General features: G+C 40.0%; 1 protein-coding gene across 1 annotated transcript in view; it reads right to left on the reverse strand.

The window, feature by feature from the left end:
- Window positions 1-47: 47 nt before the first annotated feature.
- Window positions 48-22,813, reverse strand: part of LOC139943968 (uncharacterized) — a 36,355-nt gene continuing 13,589 nt past the window's right edge. Inside the window, 22 exon segments of the mRNA XM_071940885.1 lie at window positions 48-1,785; window positions 2,238-2,449; window positions 3,333-3,435; window positions 5,176-5,313; window positions 5,760-5,978; window positions 6,794-6,937; window positions 7,321-7,443; window positions 8,491-8,609; window positions 9,182-9,321; window positions 10,308-10,415; window positions 11,509-11,715; window positions 12,787-12,887; window positions 13,908-14,099; window positions 15,076-15,252; window positions 15,709-15,728; window positions 15,731-15,820; window positions 16,840-17,175; window positions 17,826-17,905; window positions 18,699-18,749; window positions 20,199-20,379; window positions 20,853-21,115; window positions 22,274-22,394. Coding sequence (XP_071796986.1) covers window positions 1,702-1,785; window positions 2,238-2,449; window positions 3,333-3,435; window positions 5,176-5,313; window positions 5,760-5,978; window positions 6,794-6,937; window positions 7,321-7,443; window positions 8,491-8,609; window positions 9,182-9,321; window positions 10,308-10,415; window positions 11,509-11,715; window positions 12,787-12,887; window positions 13,908-14,099; window positions 15,076-15,252; window positions 15,709-15,728; window positions 15,731-15,820; window positions 16,840-17,175; window positions 17,826-17,905; window positions 18,699-18,749; window positions 20,199-20,379; window positions 20,853-21,115; window positions 22,274-22,394 — 3,209 coding nt within the window. The 3' untranslated portion in view covers window positions 48-1,701.

Below are 22,813 nucleotides of genomic sequence, written 5' to 3' on the forward strand. Positions count from 1 at the left end.
AAACACTTTTAAGTATTTCTGATGTAGCGCTTTAGCACACCCATAAGGGCATCGCAAAGCACCTGTTCTTGTTATGACATGTATGGAGAGCGTTGTTCAAGTTGGAGCCATTTATAAAGCGCCTCGTCAGGCTTATGGCACCTAAAACTGCCAACATTTGCATCTTGCAATCAGGGGGACTTTGTACAAAAACCAGGGAGATATTTAGAATTGCACTCAACATAATTAGGGACAAAGTTTCCACATTCATGGCTGTTTTAAATGTCTTCATCAGAACACGGAAAGATTGGTTTATTTCCGTAAGCTTTCTGCAGAATCAGAAAGAGTTGGCAACTAGATGAATTTGGGTGGGGAATACTTATGTACAAGAGAAAAATAGTGTTTTTAAGCATGTGAGAACAATGGAGAGGATAACCCTATGCCACCATATCGGGCATGAAATATACTTAGGCTTAATACCTTAAACAGTCTGGTACCTTTTAAGTATAATAACAGTAAAGCTATCAGCAAATACATGGCATAAGACTACTTTTAAAGGCAGTGGGCACTATTGGTAATTACTCAAAATATTTATCACCATAAAACCTCACTTAGTAAAACATTGTGAGAAACGGCTCCCTCTGAAGTGTCGTAGTTTTCGAGAAAAAAGTAATTTTCCACGAATTTGATTTTGAGACCTCAAGTTTAGAATTTGAGGTCTCGAAATCAAGCATCTAAAAGCACACAACTTCGTGTGACAAGGTTTTTTCTTCTTTCAATATTATCTCGCAACTTCGAAGACCGATTGAGCTTAAATTTTCACAGGTTTGTTATTGTATGCATTTGTTGAGATAAACCAAGTGAGAAGACTGGTCTTTGACAATTACCAATAGTGTCCAATGTCTGTCTTTAAGTTGAATAATCATTCAACAATATTACAAATAGCATTGGACGGAATGTTATTAGTTTCTTGGTATAAATTAACTGTGGATAATTAAGTTGATCAAAAAGACCAATAATAAATAGTATTAAAGCTAAGGACGGAAACACAATAATATTGAATTAAAAAAGGGTAACACTTTTCTTTTTTTAAATGAATACCAATCAATTACTTTAAATAGTAAATTGTAACAATAAATAAGAATATTATCAGATGATGATACATTCTTAATCTACAATTTAACAACATATATTGCAAAGACAGACTCAAAAATATTACTGTATCAAAAATTTGGATAAATTTGGCTTCAATGACAAAAGCAACAAACTGCCTTTTTACAATTTTTTCTTCTTTTTTTTGTAAGTTATATTCAAATACCCTGAGACTACATCAATTTCAAGTTGGAAGAGAATCAAATATCGTAAAACATCTTCCTGACTAATATGAACAGCAGTTGAGACAATCAATACTTTCTGTTGAAAGGTGTCAATCATACCCTGTTGACACACCTCCATCTGCTCAGTAAGCAGATTGGAGCCTTCTGCACATACTTGTCATGCTCAGTAAGCTGGTTGGAGCCTTCTGCACATACTTGTCATGCTCAGTAAGCCGATTGGAGACTTCTGCACATACTTGGCTTGCTCAGTAAGCTAATTGGAGCCTTTTGCACATACTGGTCATGCTCAGTAAGCCGATAGTAGCCTTCTGCACATACTGGTCATGCTCAGTTACCGATTTAAACCATCTGCTGTAGGCCTCGCCCCCATGCTCAGTTGGTTACTTTATGCTCTCTGCACGTATCCTTCTGGAAATGGTGACTTCAAAGTTTCTAAAAATATACTTTCTTCTTCCAGAAATTCCTTGTCCTGCAAAGGGAAACAAAATGGAGGCAAATCATTTTCAATGTATTCAATTTAGAAAGGTTTATTTCCATATGTTACAAGTGCAGAGTAAGTTAATAACATAAATATTACAAGAAATTGGAGACAAGATGTTGAAGCTAACAAAGGGAGAACCCTTGAACGTAGGAGACCTGTTTTGAATAACAAGTTTTAAGGACCCCAATGGATATAAGTCTAGGTTATTGGCTCCTTTACTAATTTTTTGCAGTATTTTCATCTTATGTTCTATTTTGGTTAATCTTATTTCATTGTCTTTTCTCTTGTTGTATTGGCATGTCCTTGCTGTATTTTTATCCGAATCAATTCAATCGATCAATCGCTGACCAATTTCACAGGTTGGTTTTTTTATGCATATGTGAGAGAGAGAATACTGGTCTTTGACAGCTACCAAACGTGTCCAGTGCCTTTAAGGTTACCTTTTCGGCGGCAACTTTCCACATTCTCAAACTGTGCCCCAGCTCTGCTTGGGACAGGAGTTTGTCAACGTCACGTTGACTCATCGCTCTGGAGTGTGCTCTCTCCCTCTCACGGAGCTGTGGATCGTCCAGCATCGGCGCTGAGCGATGGTGTTGGGGTGTGAACCCAAGACTGTCACCGGCTGTCCAGGCTGGAGTAGGTGATGGCATACCTAATGTGATACACGATTTATGCTGTTACAATTATTAAAATAATAATGATAGTGGCTTCTTATATAGTGCTCATGTCCATCACTGCCCTGGCACTGTAACATTCAGTATTTCTTGCAAGATGTGGGACTACGTTTGAATTATGAGACCTAATCCTTTTGTAGCACCATGTAATGCTTTACAATGTGCTGTGGCGCAATTTGCTGCCGATCAGACCAGGAACACCGGGGTGAACCCCTTCTCTTTACGATAAGTGCACTTGGTTCTTTTACGTTCGTTAAACAACACATGTGACCAACAGCTTTACATCCCATCCGAAGGACGAAGCATCAAGGTTATTAAAAGTGCCTTGTTTAAGGACACAGGTGTCACGACTGGGACTCAAACCCACACTCAGCTGAACACCAGAGCTTGAGTCTGGTGCTCTTAATTGCTAGGCCATGACACACTCTAAGGTTATTGACCCAATACGCTTACGTCACACACAGCTTACATGTATGTCTGGCTATGGTATGCGTTCATGGTATTTGGTCCTTAGTAGAAACATTTTACAAAACATAGGAACATTTGATTGAGTACAACAAAGGCTGGCCTAAACGTACACATGATGCAGGGTCTTATAGACTTTTAAGTCTATATTAATAAAAAAATATTCAATTTTGTTTTAAATCAATGTCATGCAAAATGTGTGATCGGTTTTTCACTATTGTCTTGTGACCAGATGGCTGATCGATCTCAAACTTCTACAGGTTTGTCAGTTTTACATATGGTGGATTACATAAAGTGCTTACACTGCCAGCAACTGTCTTGTTGGCAAAAAACAATTCTGTAATGTCCCTTTAAACTTCTTTTAAAAAAAAGAAAGAAAAAAGGAGAATGTCCAACCGTTTGATCGTTGTAGAGATGCTGGTCCACCACAGAGTTGACAGCGTAATGATCCACGATGTCTCTCCATACTCCTTTGTTCTTGAGCAAGGTCCAACCTCTCCTACAAGCAATCATAACAAAATGTTAACCTAGATTAAAACAGATTACAACAAAAGCATTGCAGAAAACAGTCAACATAACAAACTAATGTGAACATAAAATATAACAGATTGAAACAAGCCCTGCAAGAAACAGTCATAACAAACTACATGTAATGTAAAAATACAACAGATTGATAATAATAATAATATTTAAAATTTATATTGTGTCCCTTACATACAAAATGATCAAAGGTGCAGAACACATGTTAAATAGCACAGAGTGGAAGAAAAAGACAAAGAAAAAAGACTGGTCACTAGGACAGTGCCCAAACAAAAGTATGGGGTACGTCTGTCCCGCCAACAGAAAACTAATAGTTACTAATTACATAGGCCTACCTCTGCTGGCATCGGTAATGTTTTGACCTTTTCAGGAGACAGACGCCTCTAACCCTATCTAAGCACAAATTCTAAACTAACTGGTAAGGTGACCATAGAAGAAAGACACACTAAAAAAACGTCTTTAAAAGGGTGGGTTTTTATATAACATTTAAAAGAGGTTAGTTTCGCTTTGCTATGTATATTCCCATTAATAAGTACCTTTTTTAGCGAATTAAACGGCTAAAATTGTCCAAATTTTGTGACTTTTCTCTCGGCGGTACTTCCAGACATGTTCAGGGGCCATATTTGAGCTTTTGTTGGTTCCCATCTCTTTCGTGCGTTAAGCACATTACTGATCTTTGAGACCAGTGACTCTTTTAAATAATGATCTGTTCAGCGCCTTCACTGGGGTCAAATGAGGCAAATGATTGGACGATAGCTGTTCCTTGTGCATTAAAAAGCGCGCATGAGCTCGGCGTCAGTTTATATGCGCGCACATGTTACACGCGCGCACTCAAAATTGATACATTTTTTAGCGCGCGTACGCATAAGTGCGCGAAGTTGCAATGAAACTAACAGGGATATAAATAAGCGTGCGATACAGTGCAACGCGCAAGGTTTACACAATGTATGCTGATTTAGTGGCCACTTATTCGTTATTTTCCAAAGTTGGTCTTTATACCACCGTTAACACTCCCACACGTGATCGTGTTTTGACCAATCAGAGACTTGGAACCGTCCAAGGTATTTATTAATGATAATTATAACACACCATTTTGAAAGCACACTTTGTCTGTATAACATTCAAAGGCGCTGGTCAAGAACAAGAAGAAAAATAACATATTGAAACAAAAGCATTCAAAGAAATGGAGTCATCATAAACAATGGCAGTCATCAAACAAAATGACAGATTGAAACAAAAGCATTCAAAGAAACAGAGTCATCATAAAAAAATAACAGATTGAAACAAAAGAATTTAAAGAAACAGTCAACATTCAACAGTCAAGCATTACACAATGCACGAGACCAATGGCTTTACATCCCACCTGAAGGACAAAGCAATGGTTTTAAAAGTGCCTTGATTAAAGCACTGGACACTATTTGTAATTGTCAAAGATCAGTCTTCTCACTTGGTGTATCTCAAAATATGCATAAAATAACAAACCTGTGAAAATTTGAGCTCAATCGGTCGTCGAAGTTGCGAGATTATAATGAAAGAAAAAACACCCTTGTCACACGAAGTTTTGTGCTTTCAGACAGTAAGATGCTCGATTTCGAGACCTCAAATTGTGAACTTTAGGTCTTGAAATCAAATTCGTGGAAAATTACTTCTTTCTTGAAACCTATGTTACTGCATAGTAACTCACAACACTCCCACTTACCTTTGCGATTTGTCTCTGAGTGGTGCGTAGAGTCTGAAGTTGACTCTGAATGTTCATTTCTCTGGTGGCGTGCTCTGCTTCGATCGTCCTGGCTGCCTGCAAGGCTGATTGACCCTCCTCCCTAGCCTCCACACCTTCCTGATATCATAATCCAAAAAATGTCAAAGATGAAAAATTGTACTGTGGACGAGATCTTACGCTGAGACTAGAGGTCACAACTTTTAAATTTATTACATCAGTAATTTAATATTGTGGTGTATACATTATAATCGATGTACTTTGTTGTATTTTTATTCTTCTACCCTTTTTATTATAACTGGTTCTGGTGAGGATAATGTGCTTAGTTTATTTGTTGTCAGTTGTATGAAATCAGACTCAGGCAGGGCCCAATTTCATAAAGCCTCTAAGCCCCAAACTTCCTTAGCACAGAAGAGTCTTGCTTAACAGAAATGGGTTACCAGCCCAAATTCATTAAAGTTTGTATTTATGCAACTGGTGCCCACGTATTCTTCGCTTAGCAAAGAAATTTGCTTAGCAGTATTTTCTGCTTAATCCTCTTCATGAAACTGATGCCCAAGTCTCACCGTGACAGTTTTTTGTATCTGTGCTGACCGCTGCCGGAGGGTTTCAGCCAGTTGATGAAGCCGTCGTTGCTCGCTGTCTAGCTCCTGTCTCCGCTGCGACAACTGCAGTTTCTCCTGTTGTGCGGCTTGCTGCTGCTGTTGCAATGAGGCAGCTTGAGCTGTCAGCTGACTTCGCTCTGAGGCCAGAGATTCCAGCCTGCCATCTTGTTCTGCCCCAACCTAAGCGAGATTCATGAAACGTCAAAATGGCAGTTCAGGGAAACGATTTAGAGATAGTGGAAGACCAGCCGTCGATTTCACTAAACTCCTCCTAACTTAGGATCAATCTTAGGACTTAGGCAAGTATAAGTTCCGTATCCAAAGACGTTAGGACACATTGAACCCATCCCAAGTTAGGACGGGTTACCTGCCTAACTCGAGATAGGAATGAATATATTCTAGCGTTTAGTGAAATCGACTCCAGGGCTCGATTTTACAAAAACCAATAAAATCCACCGTAAAATAAGTTGTCAGTAGTGCCTTAGTGATGTGTATTGCGACATCACACTTTACTTGACAAAGCAATCATAATAAATCTTAGCTCTTTGTGAAATCGGCCCTTGGGCCCGATTTCTTGGCTCTGCTTATCGCAAGCAAAGAATCGGCAAGAATGGAAGCTAGCAGGGACTGAATGAATGGGGTGTCGTGGCCGAGTGGATAAAGGCACCAAAACTTAAGCTCTGGTGTTTCTGTTCAGCAGAGTGGGGGTTTGAATCACGGTCGTGAAACTTGTGTCCCTGAGCAAGACAATTTACTATAATTGCTTCTCCCCACCCAAGAGTAAATGGGTACCTGTGAGGGCAGAGATGGTTCTTGTGGTTGGTTAGCTTAGTGCGCTACATATTTGGCGGCACAGGCTGTATACTCCCCAGGGAGCTAAGATGGTTTAAGGAATTAAATGGCCCAGTGATCAGAGTAATAATGCCCTTTGAGACCAGTGTATATTACAGCGCTATATAAAAACCAAGTATTTTTATTATATTAATAAGACTGACCTGCATAGCTTTGTTGGCCTGTTCTTGTAAAGACGTCTCTAGTTGTCTCCTGGAGGAACCTAACTGAGCTCGCTCTGCAGCGAGGGCTTTCCTCTCTTCAAGACACTGACCCATCAGCGTCTTCTGCTCTGCCAAAATGGCATCCTAAGAAAAAAACGAGGAAAACCTTAAAGCAGGGATGTGATAGGCCGTTTAAAAAAAACCCCACTGAACTATAATTGAGCGCAAAGCGGGAAAGCTTGCGAGGTAGGAAGCCTGCTTACATATATTTATTCTTGGTTTTGAAAGCCCTTCTCTGCAAGCTTGGGTGGTCCATATGGTTTTATCTTATTTGTCTTATAAATCCGATCCAAGTAAGTAATTATATATAATTAAGACAACAAATAAAAAATAATGAGTACTTGTTATTATTCATTTTTTATTTTATTTTACTTTTTTTAAATTCTATTTTTTTTTTTTTGGGGGGGGGGGGGGGTTGAAAAAAAAGGATTTCTGGTTAAACATAAAGAAATCACATTTCTGCCTACCTTTGCCTTCTGGAGAGAGGCCTGTTGGGCAGCCAGCTGCTCTGCCGCTAACTTTCTCTCCTCCTCAGTAGCTCTCTGAAGGCTCATCAACTTACTCTGCTCCTGACGAAGACGAAATCTCTCCTAGAACGAAGGGTCAATGAGTCAACAATCATACAACGCTTCAAAGAAGTCTTGGTTCTAAAAACAGTCAGGGTGTGTTGACACTGGACTATTTTTCTATCAAGCCTCAGTTTGGGTTTCCATCAACCTTGTTCCCAGTGGTGTATGATTTCGCCATGCCTTTTTTTTTCCCTGAATGCTTTGCTCGATCATAACCCATGGAAGTGTGATTTTGAAACATCCAAATAGATTGGATTTACATAGGTAGGTTAAAGGCGTCTGTCTCCTAAAAAGATCAAATTACCGATGCAAGCAGTGATAAGCCTATATGTAAAAAGTACTTTTGTCTTCTGGTTGATCCATTTTGATTAAAGCCATTGGACACTTTCTGAACAGAACAAAAATTAAAACAGATTTACAAATAACTTACAGGGTTTACAGAAGGTAATCGTGAAAGACTTCCCTTGAAATATTATTCCATGAAATGCTTTACTTTTTGATAAAAACATTAAAACAATTATCATTTCTCATTGTCGAGAATTACGGATTTATTTTAAACACATGTCATGACACGGCGAAACGTGCGGAAACAAGGATGGATTTTCCCGTTATTTTACCCCCGACTCCGATGACCGATTGAGCCTAAATTTTCACAGATTTGTTATTTTATATATAAGTTGTGATACACAAAGTGTGGGCCTTCGGACAATACTGTTTACCGATGTTGTGCGATTGCTTTAAAAAACGTTTGTATTAGTGTGCGATATGGAAAGAGACATCATTCCTCTATAATCTTGTGATAAGTCTAACTAAATGCAGTTTAGGGTGACTGTGTAAAAACATGATTCATTTGAATTGCATTGCGTCAAAATGCTTGCAAGTGCCATAGAAGCACCCAGAGCAGTCACTTTTGGTGAGCCAGTGTTTGTTTCAGCACTTCCCTTCAAAAGGTTAGTAGCGAGAGATATTGATACTGCGCGCTGCCCATGGTAGAGAGGCTGGGTTTCCATTGAGCTGAGAAGCCAAGATGGCTGCACCAGCTCAAAGGTCACTCTAGTATCTTTTTACCTCATCAATCTGTGTGTTCTGCTGGCGGATATGAGCTTCAAGACGGCTGACTAGAGCTTCTAGCCTGGCTCTTTCCTCACTCATCTCGTCCTGCTTGTCAGACAACCGCTTTTCCAAGGCTAGGAAAGACAACAAACTTTTTCAGTTAACTCATTTCTCAGATCTAAGTTCTTTCAATTATTATTTCATGTACCGTATATTTCAGTGACAAATTGATCATATAGACAGATTGCACGAAGCGTCATCAACCGCCATATTTGATGTATAAACAATGCAGAAGTGCATATGTGTTCGCTCTACGCACAGCTCTTAGCCAAAGGTAGTCTTGCGCGCGTGCACATTTCATCAATTATTGCAGTTGATGACGCTTAGTGCAATCCATCTATAGATACATGTACATTACTGGTTGATTTTTGTTTGTTTTTGCAAATGGAGACCCCAAAAGACAGGTCACAATAGCACCCTCAAGAGTCCTCTATCCTATTCTGAAAACTTGGTGGTCTTGGGAGTTTTATTTTTTTGTTTTACAATTATTCTTTATAAGGGATTTAAACCGGATGCTAGCGACCGGTCAGTGAATGAAAGATTTGTACTATTGCTGTTAATCTAGAGGTCCTTGGTTCAAATCCAACTTCAGTAAATTTGTCTTTGTTCAACCCCAATTTATATACTTCTATTGATAACTTTTTACCTTGGAGTTGTTGGTCCTTCTCTCCGAGTTCTACAGACCTCTGCTCTAATTGACTCTGCTGCCTGCCATGTACGTGACTCTGTAGGCTGCCAAGCTCCTTGCTTGCATAGTGGACCTGGTCGACTACAGCCTGGAGGGACCTGGGTGAAAAGAAAAAACTAAATAATAAGAAAAACAATAGTGGCTTCTTTGTTATTGGTATTTTTGTTTGCTTACTGCTTATTGTCAGATTTTGTGAGTGTTTTCTCTTTGTATTTTATTATGTGGCTGATTTATATGGTTGTGTAAAGCGCTTTGAGGCTTTGCATAAGGCGCTTTATAAATGTTCATTTATTATTATTTATTCTTAAATAGCGTGCATATCCGTCACTTAATCTTAGATCTTGTCTTTGTACCACAAAATTTGAATCTCTTCTCAAAACTTACTTTCAAGGACTGATTTCGTTGTGTCTGTTTTCTTTCACCTGTTTATGGTGTGACTGCGCCTTGAACACCCAGCAGGGTGGATATGTGCGCATTACAAGTCTTATTATTATTGTTGGTATGACACTGCTCTAGATGCTTGTGGTTGTTTTCACAAAACTCATGAAAGTACCAAGTATACAGTGCTAATAAACATCGGTGTATATGGGTAAAAAACAAAATGAGTATTTTTATCCCTGATGCAAATTACATATCTATTAATTTTATTATTTATTTATTCAACAGCACCAGCACCAATTACAGGGCGAATACAAATATTAAATATTATAAAAACAGTACAATGAAACAATAAATTAAGGAAGTAAACACAACACACATGGCAAGAGAGGTAAAACCCCTAAAAAGAACAGACAGAAAACATGCAGGACCCAAAACATGCAGGACCCAAAACATGCAGGACCCAAAACGCCGATGGAAGGGTTGGTTGGGGTGATTGAATTAAACAGGGAGGTGAGACGGTGTATGAAGCCCTATGTAGTGGCAATGACCCCGTTTTAGGGACAATTATGACTCTCAAATTAGTACACACACTGAATTACACCCCCCCCCCCCCGCCCCCCTCAATCAAGGAAAAAGCTTGTAGCATGTTTTGTGTTGTAGCTACTTGGTCTGTCCAACACGCTAGATAGAGGGATGAACTAACTTGCTATGTGTCGGAGCGTTGTTGATGGCGTCCATCTCTCGTTGCATGGTTAACTTAACCTGCTGTAGCTGCTGCTCGTGCTGCTGTTGCACAGCCTCCATGGCAAGCCTGTTGAGACAAAACAACTTATTTTAATCTCCAGTAAGTTTCATAAATGAATCGCTAAAAGCTTTCTTTGATATAAGGCACTGGACACCTTTGGTAATACTAACGCTTGTTATAGACCAACTCGTCCGATCCAAGGCAACGTGTTCCTTTAAGAGCACCGATCTCAAACTCTGGTGTTTCTGATCAGCAGAGTGTGGGTTCGAGTCCCAGTCATGACACTTGTGTCCTTAAGCAAGACACTTAACCAGGATACTTTGTCCTTCGGACGAGACAAAAAGCCGTTGGTTCCTTGTGTTGTTTAACGAAAAGAGTAGGGGTTTGCCCTGGTGTTCGTGGCTGGATTGGCAGCATATTGTGCCACAGCACTTTGTAAGCCATTACATGGTGCTATGGAAAATGAGTTGTTCTTATATTTCAAACATAGTCCCACATACCACGCAGGAAATACTGTATATTAAAGCACCTTGAGCGACACTAAGTGACAGAACTGCGCACTAAATAAGAAGGCACTATTATTATATTAATAATAATAATTTGGGAGGCTAAGCATCCTTACTCACAGGGAAGTGCTGAATTGTGAAGGACGCGGCTACAACGTGCTCGAGAAGCAGGCATGCAAGAGCTCCTTTGGCAGCCAGCCATATTAACCCAATACACCGATCCATTAGGCTCCGCCCACGTTGACGTGTGAGCAAGAACACGTGAGCCTCTCCAATACCTTTCTGCACAACTCTGCCGCGTGCGCCAAGCATACATACACGCATGTCGGACCTTATTTTGTCGGACTTTTGGTGGCGAAATGGGTTGTGATTGGTCATTACGCAATGGGGCGGAGCTTAATGGATCGGTCTATTATGACCACGGAGCACAGCCAGAGATCGAAAGTGTTTGAATTTTCCCGAGGGAGGAAAACCAGATGGTCTGAATAACCCTCGTGGCAGGCAGAGAACCAACGCACAACTAAACTCCCATGTGTCCCTGGCCGGGTATCGATGGGGTCACCTTGGTGAGAGGCGAGTGCTTTATGCACAAGCCAACCATGCCCCATGACAGGAACACACGGAAAGAATGATAGTTTGTGTGGATTGCATACCTGTGATTCTGCTGTAGCTGCTGCAGTTGGATGTTGTGCTCCGTAGCCATCTGTCGTCCCCGCTGCTGCTGTTGATCCTGCTGTGTGCTGTAGTCCTCCTGCAGCTGTTTCAGTCGCTGTTCGTACTGCTGCAGTGCTTCCTGGTGGTCCTGACGGAGTCTTGTCTCACGACGGCTTGCTGACTCTTCCAAGAGTTGAATGTAATCCCTGCAGGGAGAGAGAGAGAAAGAGGACAGGGAGAAATAAATAAGAAAAAAAAGGTTAAGACAAATATAATGTTAAAGCAAATCATACCTTTTTTGGAACGGTTCGCTTCTTTTCATTTTGTAAAGTAAGTGGTCATACATCCTTTCCTCTGGCAACTCACACGTGTTATCTCTGTGTAGTTCCTTTTCCAAGCACTGGACTTTCTAATAAGGGAATCAATGTGTGGTGAATTGGTTTTCAACTAGTGGTTTAATCCCAACGAGGCCTGGCCGAGACGAAGTCGAGGTAAATTATCAAGAACCAGGCCTCGGCAGGTTTAAACCACTAGTTGAAAACCGATTCAACACACTTTGATTCCCATTCATAAATACCTTTTTGGTCAAAAACATCATCATTTTTTGGTCAAAAAGTAAAATAAATGCAAAAATTATAATTGTTAAATGATTTCTTTCAACACAACACCCCTCCAGCTATGAAGTGGTAAAGCCCTCCGCCGCCCTCGAAAAAACAACTCCTTATAAGGGAATGTGCGAGTTGCGCGTATCGCGTGATGTGGCACAACTGTCCCGGCTGAATTGCTCTAGACCAATAAGAATGAAGAAACTGTCTTATAAGCACAGGTGCCAGCTCGCGTGTTATGCCCATGTTTCAACACTTTTTACTGGTCATTAACAAAGGTTTGTACACACCAACGTGACGCGCTCTCCACCAATAGGAATAGCAAAACTGTCTGAGGTATTTATGAATGGACTTTTAATGCACAAGTAGGGCTGCTGACTGCCCCAGGCAGATTAACTGCTCGTTTAATGACCCAAGTAATTTGATGTAAAGACGCTAACTCAGCAAAAAGGAGGTAAATTTTCGAAGTGTTTGTGGCCAAACCTGGATATTCTTCAATGGAGTTTTCTCTGAATGTAGGCTGTTTCCAAAACTGCGGCTATGGCTTGATCACAACATGAGTGTTCATTGAAGCATACATTAGAAACACCCTTAGCAGTAGCCATAGCCACTAATTCAGCTGTGGCCAGTATCTAGAATCCAATAGCACAAGGAGTGTTTGATTAAACATACTTGTGAGCATTCTGCATGGCCGTTGTCTGTTGTTGTTGAACTTGTTGCTGGGTCTGTAACTCTGACTCCATTCGGCGTTTGTCCAACTCCAACTGGTGCACCTACAGAAACAAGAGTTACAATTTTCACTTTATTAAAAGTGGAGTTTTTATAGACCCCTAGCATGTGGCGTAAAAAGCCCAAAACAGCACCTTCACTGAGGTAAAAAGACCTACCATTGGCTGAAACTTGTGCATTGCGCAAATGCGTGCGCGTGATTCCATTGTTTGACCTCAAAGATGGCGACCAATGCAAGGGGTGTATTGAGATTTTTTTCAAGGCTGAGGTGCTAGGCCCAAGAGAAAGTATGTTGTGGCAAGCATGACCATATAAACTATACTAACTAATTCTTATATAGTGTATTTTACAATAATGTTTCAATGCGCTTTACACTAGTGCCCTGGTCATTGGGCCAATAACATTCCTGCTATCTATCTCAGCTCCTTGGGGAGAATACAGCCTGGGCAACTTTAGTGCTCCAAAGGCTTTATATACCAATAATATCATATTCTACCCTTGCAGGTACCCATTTATATCCCTGGGTGAAGAGAAGGAATTATAGTAAAGCATCTTTCAAACCCACACTCCGATGACCTAATCACCAAGGCCCAATTTCATAGCGCTGCTATGCATGAAATTTCTGCCTCGATAAAAACAGGATTACCAACCAAAATTCCACGTGATTTCTAGGATAAGCAAACAACATCTGAATACCAGTAACAAGCAATATGCAACAAATGGAAATTTGGTTGGTAATCCTGTCCTATCAATGAAGAAATTTCATGCTAAGCAAATTTTTGTGCTTAGCAGCTCTATGAAATTGGGCCCTGAACTCGTATTTGATGTTTTAATCACTTTGCCATGACACTTTATGACACTCAAGCTACAAGAGCAATATGCAACAAATGGAAATTTGGTTGGTAATCCTGTTTTTATCAATGAAGAAATTTCATGCTAAGCAAATTTTTGTGCTTAGCAGCTCTATGAAATTGGGCCCTGAACTCGTATTTGATGTTTTAATCACTTTGCCATGACACTTTATGACACTCAAGCTTCAAGAGAGATATAACCATTGGGCTAACCTTGCCGTCCAGCCCGTAACTCTGTAGTCCTGGTATGAGTGAGGTACTTCCAGGCATCGATAACGTGGTCATAGGGGATGCAGTCTGGGCCTTGAGTAGTGCTTCTTGCATCTGCAGTTGCTGCTGCATTGCCTGTTGCTGTCGCTGTTGTAACTGCTGCTGTTGCAACTGCTGCTGGTTTGCCCACTGAGCCTAGGGTTTACGAAAAAACCAGGGTTTCAACAACATTATCATGACTTCTTGAGACATAAGAAAAACCCAGGGTTTTAACAAGATTTTTCATGCTTTCTTGACACTTCGAACGAACCAGATTTTCAAAGTAATTCTAAAGTGGTGATGTCAAATTCTGGACTAGCCCTTTATAGGAGGGACAATTAAAACATTGTGAGTTATGGTGGCTCTGAAAAAAGGGTTAAGTTCATGAAACAACACGGCCAAATTGCATCGATAATTCCAAAGAGGAGTTATGTCTTTTTTAACAAAGGTGCTAATTTTGCAAGCTGTCCACAGAATACTTGACAAAACAATGGTAAGCATTTTAGCTGTGTACTAAAATTAACACCCTGCCCTCTTGAAAAGCATTAACATGCCATGGACAGCTACAAGCATGAGTGCTTGCAGTAAAACAGGCAAAACTTCTCTTAGAAATGATCAATTTGTTTCATTCTTTTTTTCCAGATAAGAATGCTTGATTAATATGTGCTTCACTGGGGTTTTTGAGTTTCAGTTGTTGTTTTGTTTTTAAATCATAAATCTCGGTCAACTTCTTTTTTGGATCACCATGTCGGGATTACTCTGATGATAATAATAATAATAACAAATTCTTATATAGCGCATTTCACAATAAACTAGATGAATGCGCTTTACATTAGTCCCCTGGTCCTGGGCCAATAACATCCCTTTACTCTTTCTTAGCTCCCTAATAGGGAGTATACAGCCCAGAGCTGCCGTGGCGCTCCGAAGGCTTTTTCATTCACAATATCAACCTCTACTTTCGCAGGTACCCATTTATAACCCCTGGGTGGAGAGAAGCAATAATAGTAAAGTAACTTGGTCAAGGACACAAGTGTCACGACCGGGATTCGAACCCACACTCCGGTGACTTAGCATCAGAACTTGAATTCGATACTCTTAACCACTCGGCCATGACACTCTACTCAAGCCTCACCTGTTGTTTCCTCAAGGCGTCGTCCATCTCTCGTTGACTCCTCTGCAGTTGATTCTGCCAAGCCTCGTCAGCAGACAGACTCAAGTCCTGCTGCTGAAGACTGGCTTGTTTATCTGACGTTGCCTCATAACCAGGGAGAGAACTCGCTGCAGTAGCTGAAACACTCTGGACTGGCATCTGATCAAGTTTTTAACAACATCAAATCATTTGAAAAAATATCTGGGCCCAACTTTCATGGCTCTGCTTACCACCGAGTTCTGCATTTGAGTTTTTAATAAATTCAAATCATTTGAAAATCATCTGGCCCCAATTTCATGGCTCTGCTTATCAAAAAATTATGAACTCACCATCGACAGTCTCCACATGCATTGCAAGCTCTGAATTTCTGCCTGGGCTAGCTGTGTGTAAGCCAAGAATGCCCAAAATGCCTAGATGCCTATTTTGCTATAATTATTAATGTAAAGTATACATGCGCACAAGCCAAAATTCACTGCTTACCCATGAAATACGCCTGACGCAAGCGCAGAATTCCCTGCTTCCACAAGCACCGATTCCTTTAACAAAAATTTTTCTGACATTCACACATTTGCTCGTGTAACGTGCAGCTAAACCTCTCTACTGTATTTGACCTACCTGTAAAGCAGCTTGCTGTCATAGGTAGAGGCAGCCGAACCAGCCCTGCTGTTATCCTGCAGCTGCTGTTTCTGTCGTAGTTCTTGTCGCCACTGCGGCTCTTTCCTTGTACCTGCAGCGGGATGTGCACATTGCTAGTGTAAGGTTCGATGCTACAAAAACCTAGCAAAGTACTATTTTATCCCCACAAAAACAATATTCATGTTAGGATATGAAACTTTGCCGGCCAAGAGAAATTGCATGTGGCGCGAGGCTGTAGGACATGGACACAGGAGACGGACCCTTGCTGTCTCTGCAGTTGATCGATTGAGTGCAATCACGTGAGGTTTGTGGTTGCACTATGTGTATCAATGGCACTGGACACTATTGGTAATTACTCAAAATAATTATTAGCATAAAACCTTTCTTGGTGACGAGTAATGGGACGAGGTTGATGGTATAAAATATCGTGAGAAAAGGCTCCCTCTGAAGTGCCATAGTTTTCAAGAAAGAATTAATTTTCCACAAATTTTATTTCAAGACCTCAGATTTAGAACTTGAGGTCTCAAAATCAACCATCTAAACGCACACAACTTCGTGTGACAAGGGTGTTTTTTCTTTCATTCACGCATGACCGATTGAGCTAAAATTATCACAGGTTTGTTATTTTATGCATATGTTGAGATACACCAACTGTGAAGGCTAGTCTTTGACAATTACCAATAGTGTCCACTGCCTTTAAAGGCACCGGGCACTATTTGTAATTACTCAAAATAATTGTTAGCATATAAACTTACTTGGTAACAAGCAATGGAGAGCTGTTGATAGAATAAAACATTATAAGAAATGGCTCCCTCTGAAGTAACATAGTTTTTGAAGAAGAGGTAAATTCTCACTCAAGGGTGTTTTTGTTCCCATTAATCTCTTGCTTCTGCAATGACCATTTGAGTTAAAATTTTTACAAATTTGATATTTTATGCATATTGAGATACACCAAGTGAGAATACTGGTCTTTGACAATTACCAAGGTTGTCCGATTGTTGATTTCACCAAACTCTTCCTAACTTAGGATGAATCTTAGCACTTACGACCAGTAAAGTTCCGTATCCATAGACGTAGCCCGGGCTGAGATGCCTTAAGAAATGTATTTACCACTTTGAGGAGGTCTTGACTGTGTGGCTGGTTGTCGTGCATCATCAAAAGCAGATGCTGCAGGTTGTTTTGTCAGCTGCTGCTGTTGCTGTTGTTTCTGCTGCTGATGTTGTCTCTCCATCTGCTGCAGTTGTTGCTGTTGTTGTTGTTGGTGTTGTTGTTGTTGCTGCTGCTGCTGTTGTTGTTGTTGGTGTTGTTGTTGTTGCTGCTGCTGTTGTTGTTGTTGTTGTTGTTGCTGCTGCTGTTTCATCTGCTGCAGCTGCAGTATTTGCTGACTCATCTGACTTGTCTTCAAGGGATCTTCTTCTTCTTCTTCACTGTCCATGTCAAAATCATCTTTGAAAAAGACAAACGGAAAAAGACAATTGGTTACAACAACGCAATTGTATTCCACAAGGATGATAAATACAGTGTGAAAGGGGCTCTTGAGTAGACCTCAGTACAGCATAATAATCAGGTGCAGTTAAACAATTATCAACTTGGATAGGCTTTTTTTGACACAGACTGTTCCAAATTTTGGAAGTGTCATGTCTGAGCGGTTAAGAGCACCAAATTCAAACTCTGGTGTTTCTGATCATCAGAGTGCGGGTAAGAGTCCCATTCATGACACTTGTGTCCTTGAGCAAAACACTTAACCATTGCTTTATCCTTTCGGATGGGACGTACAGCCGTTGGTCCCATGTGTTGTGTAACGCATGTAAAAGAACCCAGTGCACTTTTTCAACAAGAGAAGGGGTTCGCCCCGGTGTTCCTGGCAGTGGCTGCTGTATGCGCCGTAGCACCTTGAAACCCCTTATAAGGTGCTACAATAATTGGGTCTCAGAATTCATAACTTCAATAACCTTGATGTATAAAATGATGTATAATCTTGATGTATAAAATGTATAGCGCCTTGAGTACCTAGTTGGTAGGTACGTGCGCTATATAAGACTTTGATATTGTTATTATTTGTATTAAATAAAGATACATTTCAGGTTCCACTCTACCTGTAGGCTGCGGTGTACTTGAAGCTGGTGGCTTGCCAAGCTTAGCCCCGCCGCTGGAAGTGTCCCACGGAAATGGAGATCTACAATACAGTACAAATAACAAACATTGAAAAAGTGTATTTTTCTCAAAATGCCAAGGTGAATATCCTTTTTTTATTTTATTTTTTATTTTTTAATTTTTTTTATTTATTTTTAAGGTGTATATCAAGCAGCCACGGTGTCGCAAACGAATCGCAGTCATTGAATAATTGCAGGTATCATACTTGGCTCTAGGAATTTTTCTTTTGTTTTATTGAGTATAAGGGCTTGCAAGGCTATTAACCCTTTAGCACACACACAATATAAACATAGCGCCAAACGCTCCTCACTGTGCTAGGAAAATTCAATCAATTTCCGGCCTTATCCAGAAATCATCGAAAAACTGTCGGTGTGATTATTTTTTTGTGTTACAAGTTGAGTTTATTTTGTAGAGGATGAAATTATCTTTTCAATGATTTTCACAGTTGTTTTGTTTGACTCACCAAATTCAAGCTTTCAGGTTGGAAACATAGTAGGAATCAAAATAAAATTGAAAACATTGTTTGCGTATGAAATGAAGGTTTGTTTACGTGGACAGTTGTGCACAAAAGTTTTTTCAATTGTACTATCGTCTAACAGGAAAACAAAGCTACAAAAGTGGTTGAAAATAATCACAACATACCTTTAGGAATGGAAATGTATGCGTCCATTACCTACAGATAACTTCTGTACCAAAAAATGTTTGTAAAATCCTTTCAAATCACCGTATTCTGTGTGTAAAAACTATTTAAGAACCGAGTATTATTATCGGTCTATTATGGAGGAAAACTTAATGAATTTGATCAAATAACTTACGTTGTGTCTCTCTGGATAGGTGCACTGAATGGGTCACCAAGAGGCTTTGGCCTGGGTTAAAACAAAACAAAGACAGTCAAATTAAACAGAGACTGAACAACTTGGGGGGTTTGAAATGATACTCTAGCTGAAGGGTCGTATGCACCAGGTTTTAAAGGCACTGGACACCTTTGATAATTGTCAAAGACCAGTCTTCTCACTTAGTGTATCTCAACATATGCATAAAATAACAAACCTGTGAAAATTTGAACTCAATTGGGCATCGAAGTTGTGAGAGAATAACGGAAGAAAAAACACCCTTGTTGCGTGCTTTCAGATGTCTTCAATTCGAGACCTCAGCTGAGGTCTAGTGAGAAATTACCTCTTTCTAAAAAACTGTATTACTTCAGAGGGAGCCGTTTCAAACAATGTTTTATACTACCAACAGCTCTCCATTGCTCGTTACCAAGTAAGTTTTTAGGCTAACAGTTATTTTGAGTAATTACCCATAGTGCCAAGTGCCTTTAAAGGGATGCTGTAGTGAATTCAAATAAAACAGTTAATTTTGCTGTCATTTATTTCTGATATATGTATTAAACATCAATAAAATGTGTTTTATTTATTCCTGACATATCTGACTTGCGTAATTAGCGAATAAGTCATGCCCCCCCCTTTTGTGGATTGTTACCGCCCCCTACCATCGACGTAACGTCGGGAATCCAAACATATCGTCGACAAAAAGAGTCTGGTCCCTAACTACACGCGCCCAGGTACCAGGCCACACAGTGCACACGTCTCTATATGCACACAGCCAGGGGGCCCGACGGCTCGGGTTACCGACATGACTTCACGTTTATGCAAATGAAGGCTCCCTTTTAGGGGCGGGTTCCCCTAATCTCTTGAAAACCATTTTTAAAATACTTGCGCATTTAATAAAAAATACAACAGGTTTAAAAAGTCATGCTTAATCGTTTAAATGAATAAAAAAAAACACTGCAGCCTCCCTTTAAGCTTAGGGTCCGATTTCATTGAGCCCCTATAAGAACAAAACAGCTAAGCACATTAAAATTATGCTTGCATGAAAAGGACTGGTACATCTAAAGATATAAAGCGTTTCTAACCGCAAGCGCATTATGTAAACCGCGTACTGCACAGTAACACACAGGAAATCTGCTTCCCCCTAAGTGGCCCAACCAAGATTTTAGGGTTCTCCCAAGAATCTTTTTTAAATGTGGGGCATTCTTAAATCAAATTATGGTAGTTTGTCCGTAACCTCTGCTAAAACATAGGATTCAAACTGCCTCTAGCTACCGGGCAATCTCGATGGTCTAGTTGGTAACACTGCTCTAGAATTGCAAAAGTCATGGGTTCAAACCCCATCCGAGTAATTTGCCTGTGATTTGTTTTCACAGAGCGCGGGAAAGTATGGAGAATACAGCGCTAACACACATCGGTGTATGTGGGTAAAAACCAAAATGAACTTTTTTTATCCCAGATGCAAATTTAACATCTGGTACTCACTTCACCAGGGAATCAATATCTATATCGGCGTCTGACAGTCCCAGATAGTCGGCAGCAGAGGGCGCTCTTGGAGGTGTCTCCTCTATCGGGGGTTTGCCAGAGGGAGGTGTGGTACTCTCATTAGGTTCATACTCAGTTGACGCAGGATTTGGCTGTGAAGAGTCCTCTGTGACCTTCACGCCTGCATAAACAAAATAAAAACATTCTTGAGCGTCACTTAGTGATGGATATGCGAGCTATATAAAAAGCCACTATAGACGATGTGACCTGTGACATCACGTTTACAAAAGAGCCACAGAGCCTGGACTTCCTGCAGGTATGATTTGTACACAGCCTAATGGAAGAAAACATAAAATCTTATATTTTATGGAGATTGCACTGTCTAATTCTTATCAACTTTTGATATGATGAAAGGGGGCGGGGGCATCTCAAAACTTGTCCAGCTTTTACTTTCATAATTCTTGGATTTATGTGGAAATTATGACACAAAATGTCAACTTTCCCATATGACCTGTGCAGTATTGTGCCTGCCAGAATACTCAAAGAATGTACACGGTCACACTTATTGTAAACAAAGTTTACATGGTCTATTACAAGAACAATTGACAACACTCGTAAATATTTGTTTCAATAATTTGCTTTCCGTCTGCCTACCAAGAGATGGCTTCTTCTTGGCGGGTTCATTCTGCTCTTTTGGCTTCTCAACTTCTGATTGGCTGCTATTGGCACCGGCGGCTAGTTCCAACCAATCATCAGACGGTGTTGTACTGCCCCTAGAGTTTCTACCAGTCCTCCGACTGCTGATACCCGACGCTGCACTCTTTGGCCTCTCAATTGGATCATCCAGGAAGGCAGACATATTGGCTCTGGACTTGGGCCTGTCTAATGTTCCTGTCAAGTCATCGTCATCTGAAAATCTAAATGCAGTAAACAAAAATGAAAAAAGTACAACTTTAGTAGCAATAATCACAAACCGGTTGGTCGGGTTGGTGTCGTGGTAACTTGCCTTGCCTTCTACCTCTTGAACCATGCCGGGGGGCACTACTTAATAATAATAATAATAATAATAATAATAATAATAATAATAATAATAATAATAATAATAATAATAATAATAACAATAATAATAATAATAATACGAGACATTTATATAGCGCTCTTACACAAGGTACCACAGCGCTTTACAAGAAATGATACAATAAGCAAATAAATAATGGCACTGATAATGGGAAAACAGGCAATGCAATCAATCATCGAGCGGTGATTTGATGAGGGAGGCGCGGAGCATGTGTGTAAAAAGCACGATCCCATGCAGCGGAATGTACCTATGGAACTGCTAAGAGTTTAATGTCTGAATCAGAGCGAAGGCCAGGTCTTCCAGGTTGGTAAATCTTGATGAGACTGGTGAGATATGTAGGAGCAGTATTATGAAGACATTTGTATACAATGGTGGGGATCTTGAAAACTTGGATTGGGTTTTCAGTCCCTATCTGACTGCGTGGGTTTTCCCTGGAATAATTATCTGGGGTTTTCTTCCCACATCTAAAACTAAAAACTTCTTAAAAACTTAACAGCTACAACTTGGCAAAGCTAAATAATATGGCGATCGATCATTTAAAATGTTTGTGGAGTGGGCTGCTGACGGCAATCCAATCTGCTGATTCACTTTTAAACTTCTTGGAAAACCAACATTTTTAAGACTTACTTTTTTTTATTACTTACTATTGCTATCGTTAATTAACAAATTAATTTGTATTTCTGAATAACTTATGGATTTTTATTGTACATGTGATGCCCTTTGTGATGCCTATGTGACCTTGAAAGCATTTTTTAAATAACAACTATTATAATTATTTTTACTATTACAGTTTGATAATAACGTAAGGTGAATTGGTCAAAATAGAATGGCCTCTAGACAAATACACTAGAGTTCCTTGTTGAAAAAGAAAAATGCAAATTCGCAGCGAAAGTACACAAATCGCATTTTCTATTTGATGTACAAAAACCCAATGAAATGACATGTAATATACTCAAGAGCAAACAGCAGTAAAGGCTAAATTTTAGTGTTTTTTTACCGGACAGAGCGTCGGGGAGGCGGGGCAGAACCTGGGCGTGACATCACAGATGAAGGGGTGTAGCTCCCAAAACTGAAGTCTTCCTCTTTCTCCTCTTTTTCCTTAGCTTTCGAGGCAGATACTAATTTAAAAAAAGTCAAGATTGTCAGAAAAGACATCACTAGGATAACTGAGAGGTCTGGAAGTTAAAGCCTCCAACACAATGGAATCTGTTCTAAAAAATGTAGCCAATCAAGCTTAAACTGTGTGCAAGCGGATTGGACGTAGTAGCCACTTTTTTACAGTCAGTTTACGAACTTCATTGACGGGCTCAAAAGGGTTTGATTGAGATGGTGTTCTAGAACTATGAGCCTGGTCTAAATTTGTTAAGCGACCATCTCGTCCTGCAATTAGAGGGAGTGGCAATTTGTTTTATAAGAGAAGGACGCTCTACGAACAGAATTTCCGTGCTTGGACAAAGCTTCCCTTAGAGTTTTACTTGATGAGGTACTGTAGTTTTTGAAAAACGAAATAAAACAATGTCACAAAAATAGTTTTTGT

Source organism: Asterias amurensis, chromosome 11 (assembly GCF_032118995.1).
Source record: "Asterias amurensis chromosome 11, ASM3211899v1".
NCBI classification, from domain to species: domain Eukaryota; kingdom Metazoa; phylum Echinodermata; class Asteroidea; order Forcipulatida; family Asteriidae; genus Asterias; species Asterias amurensis.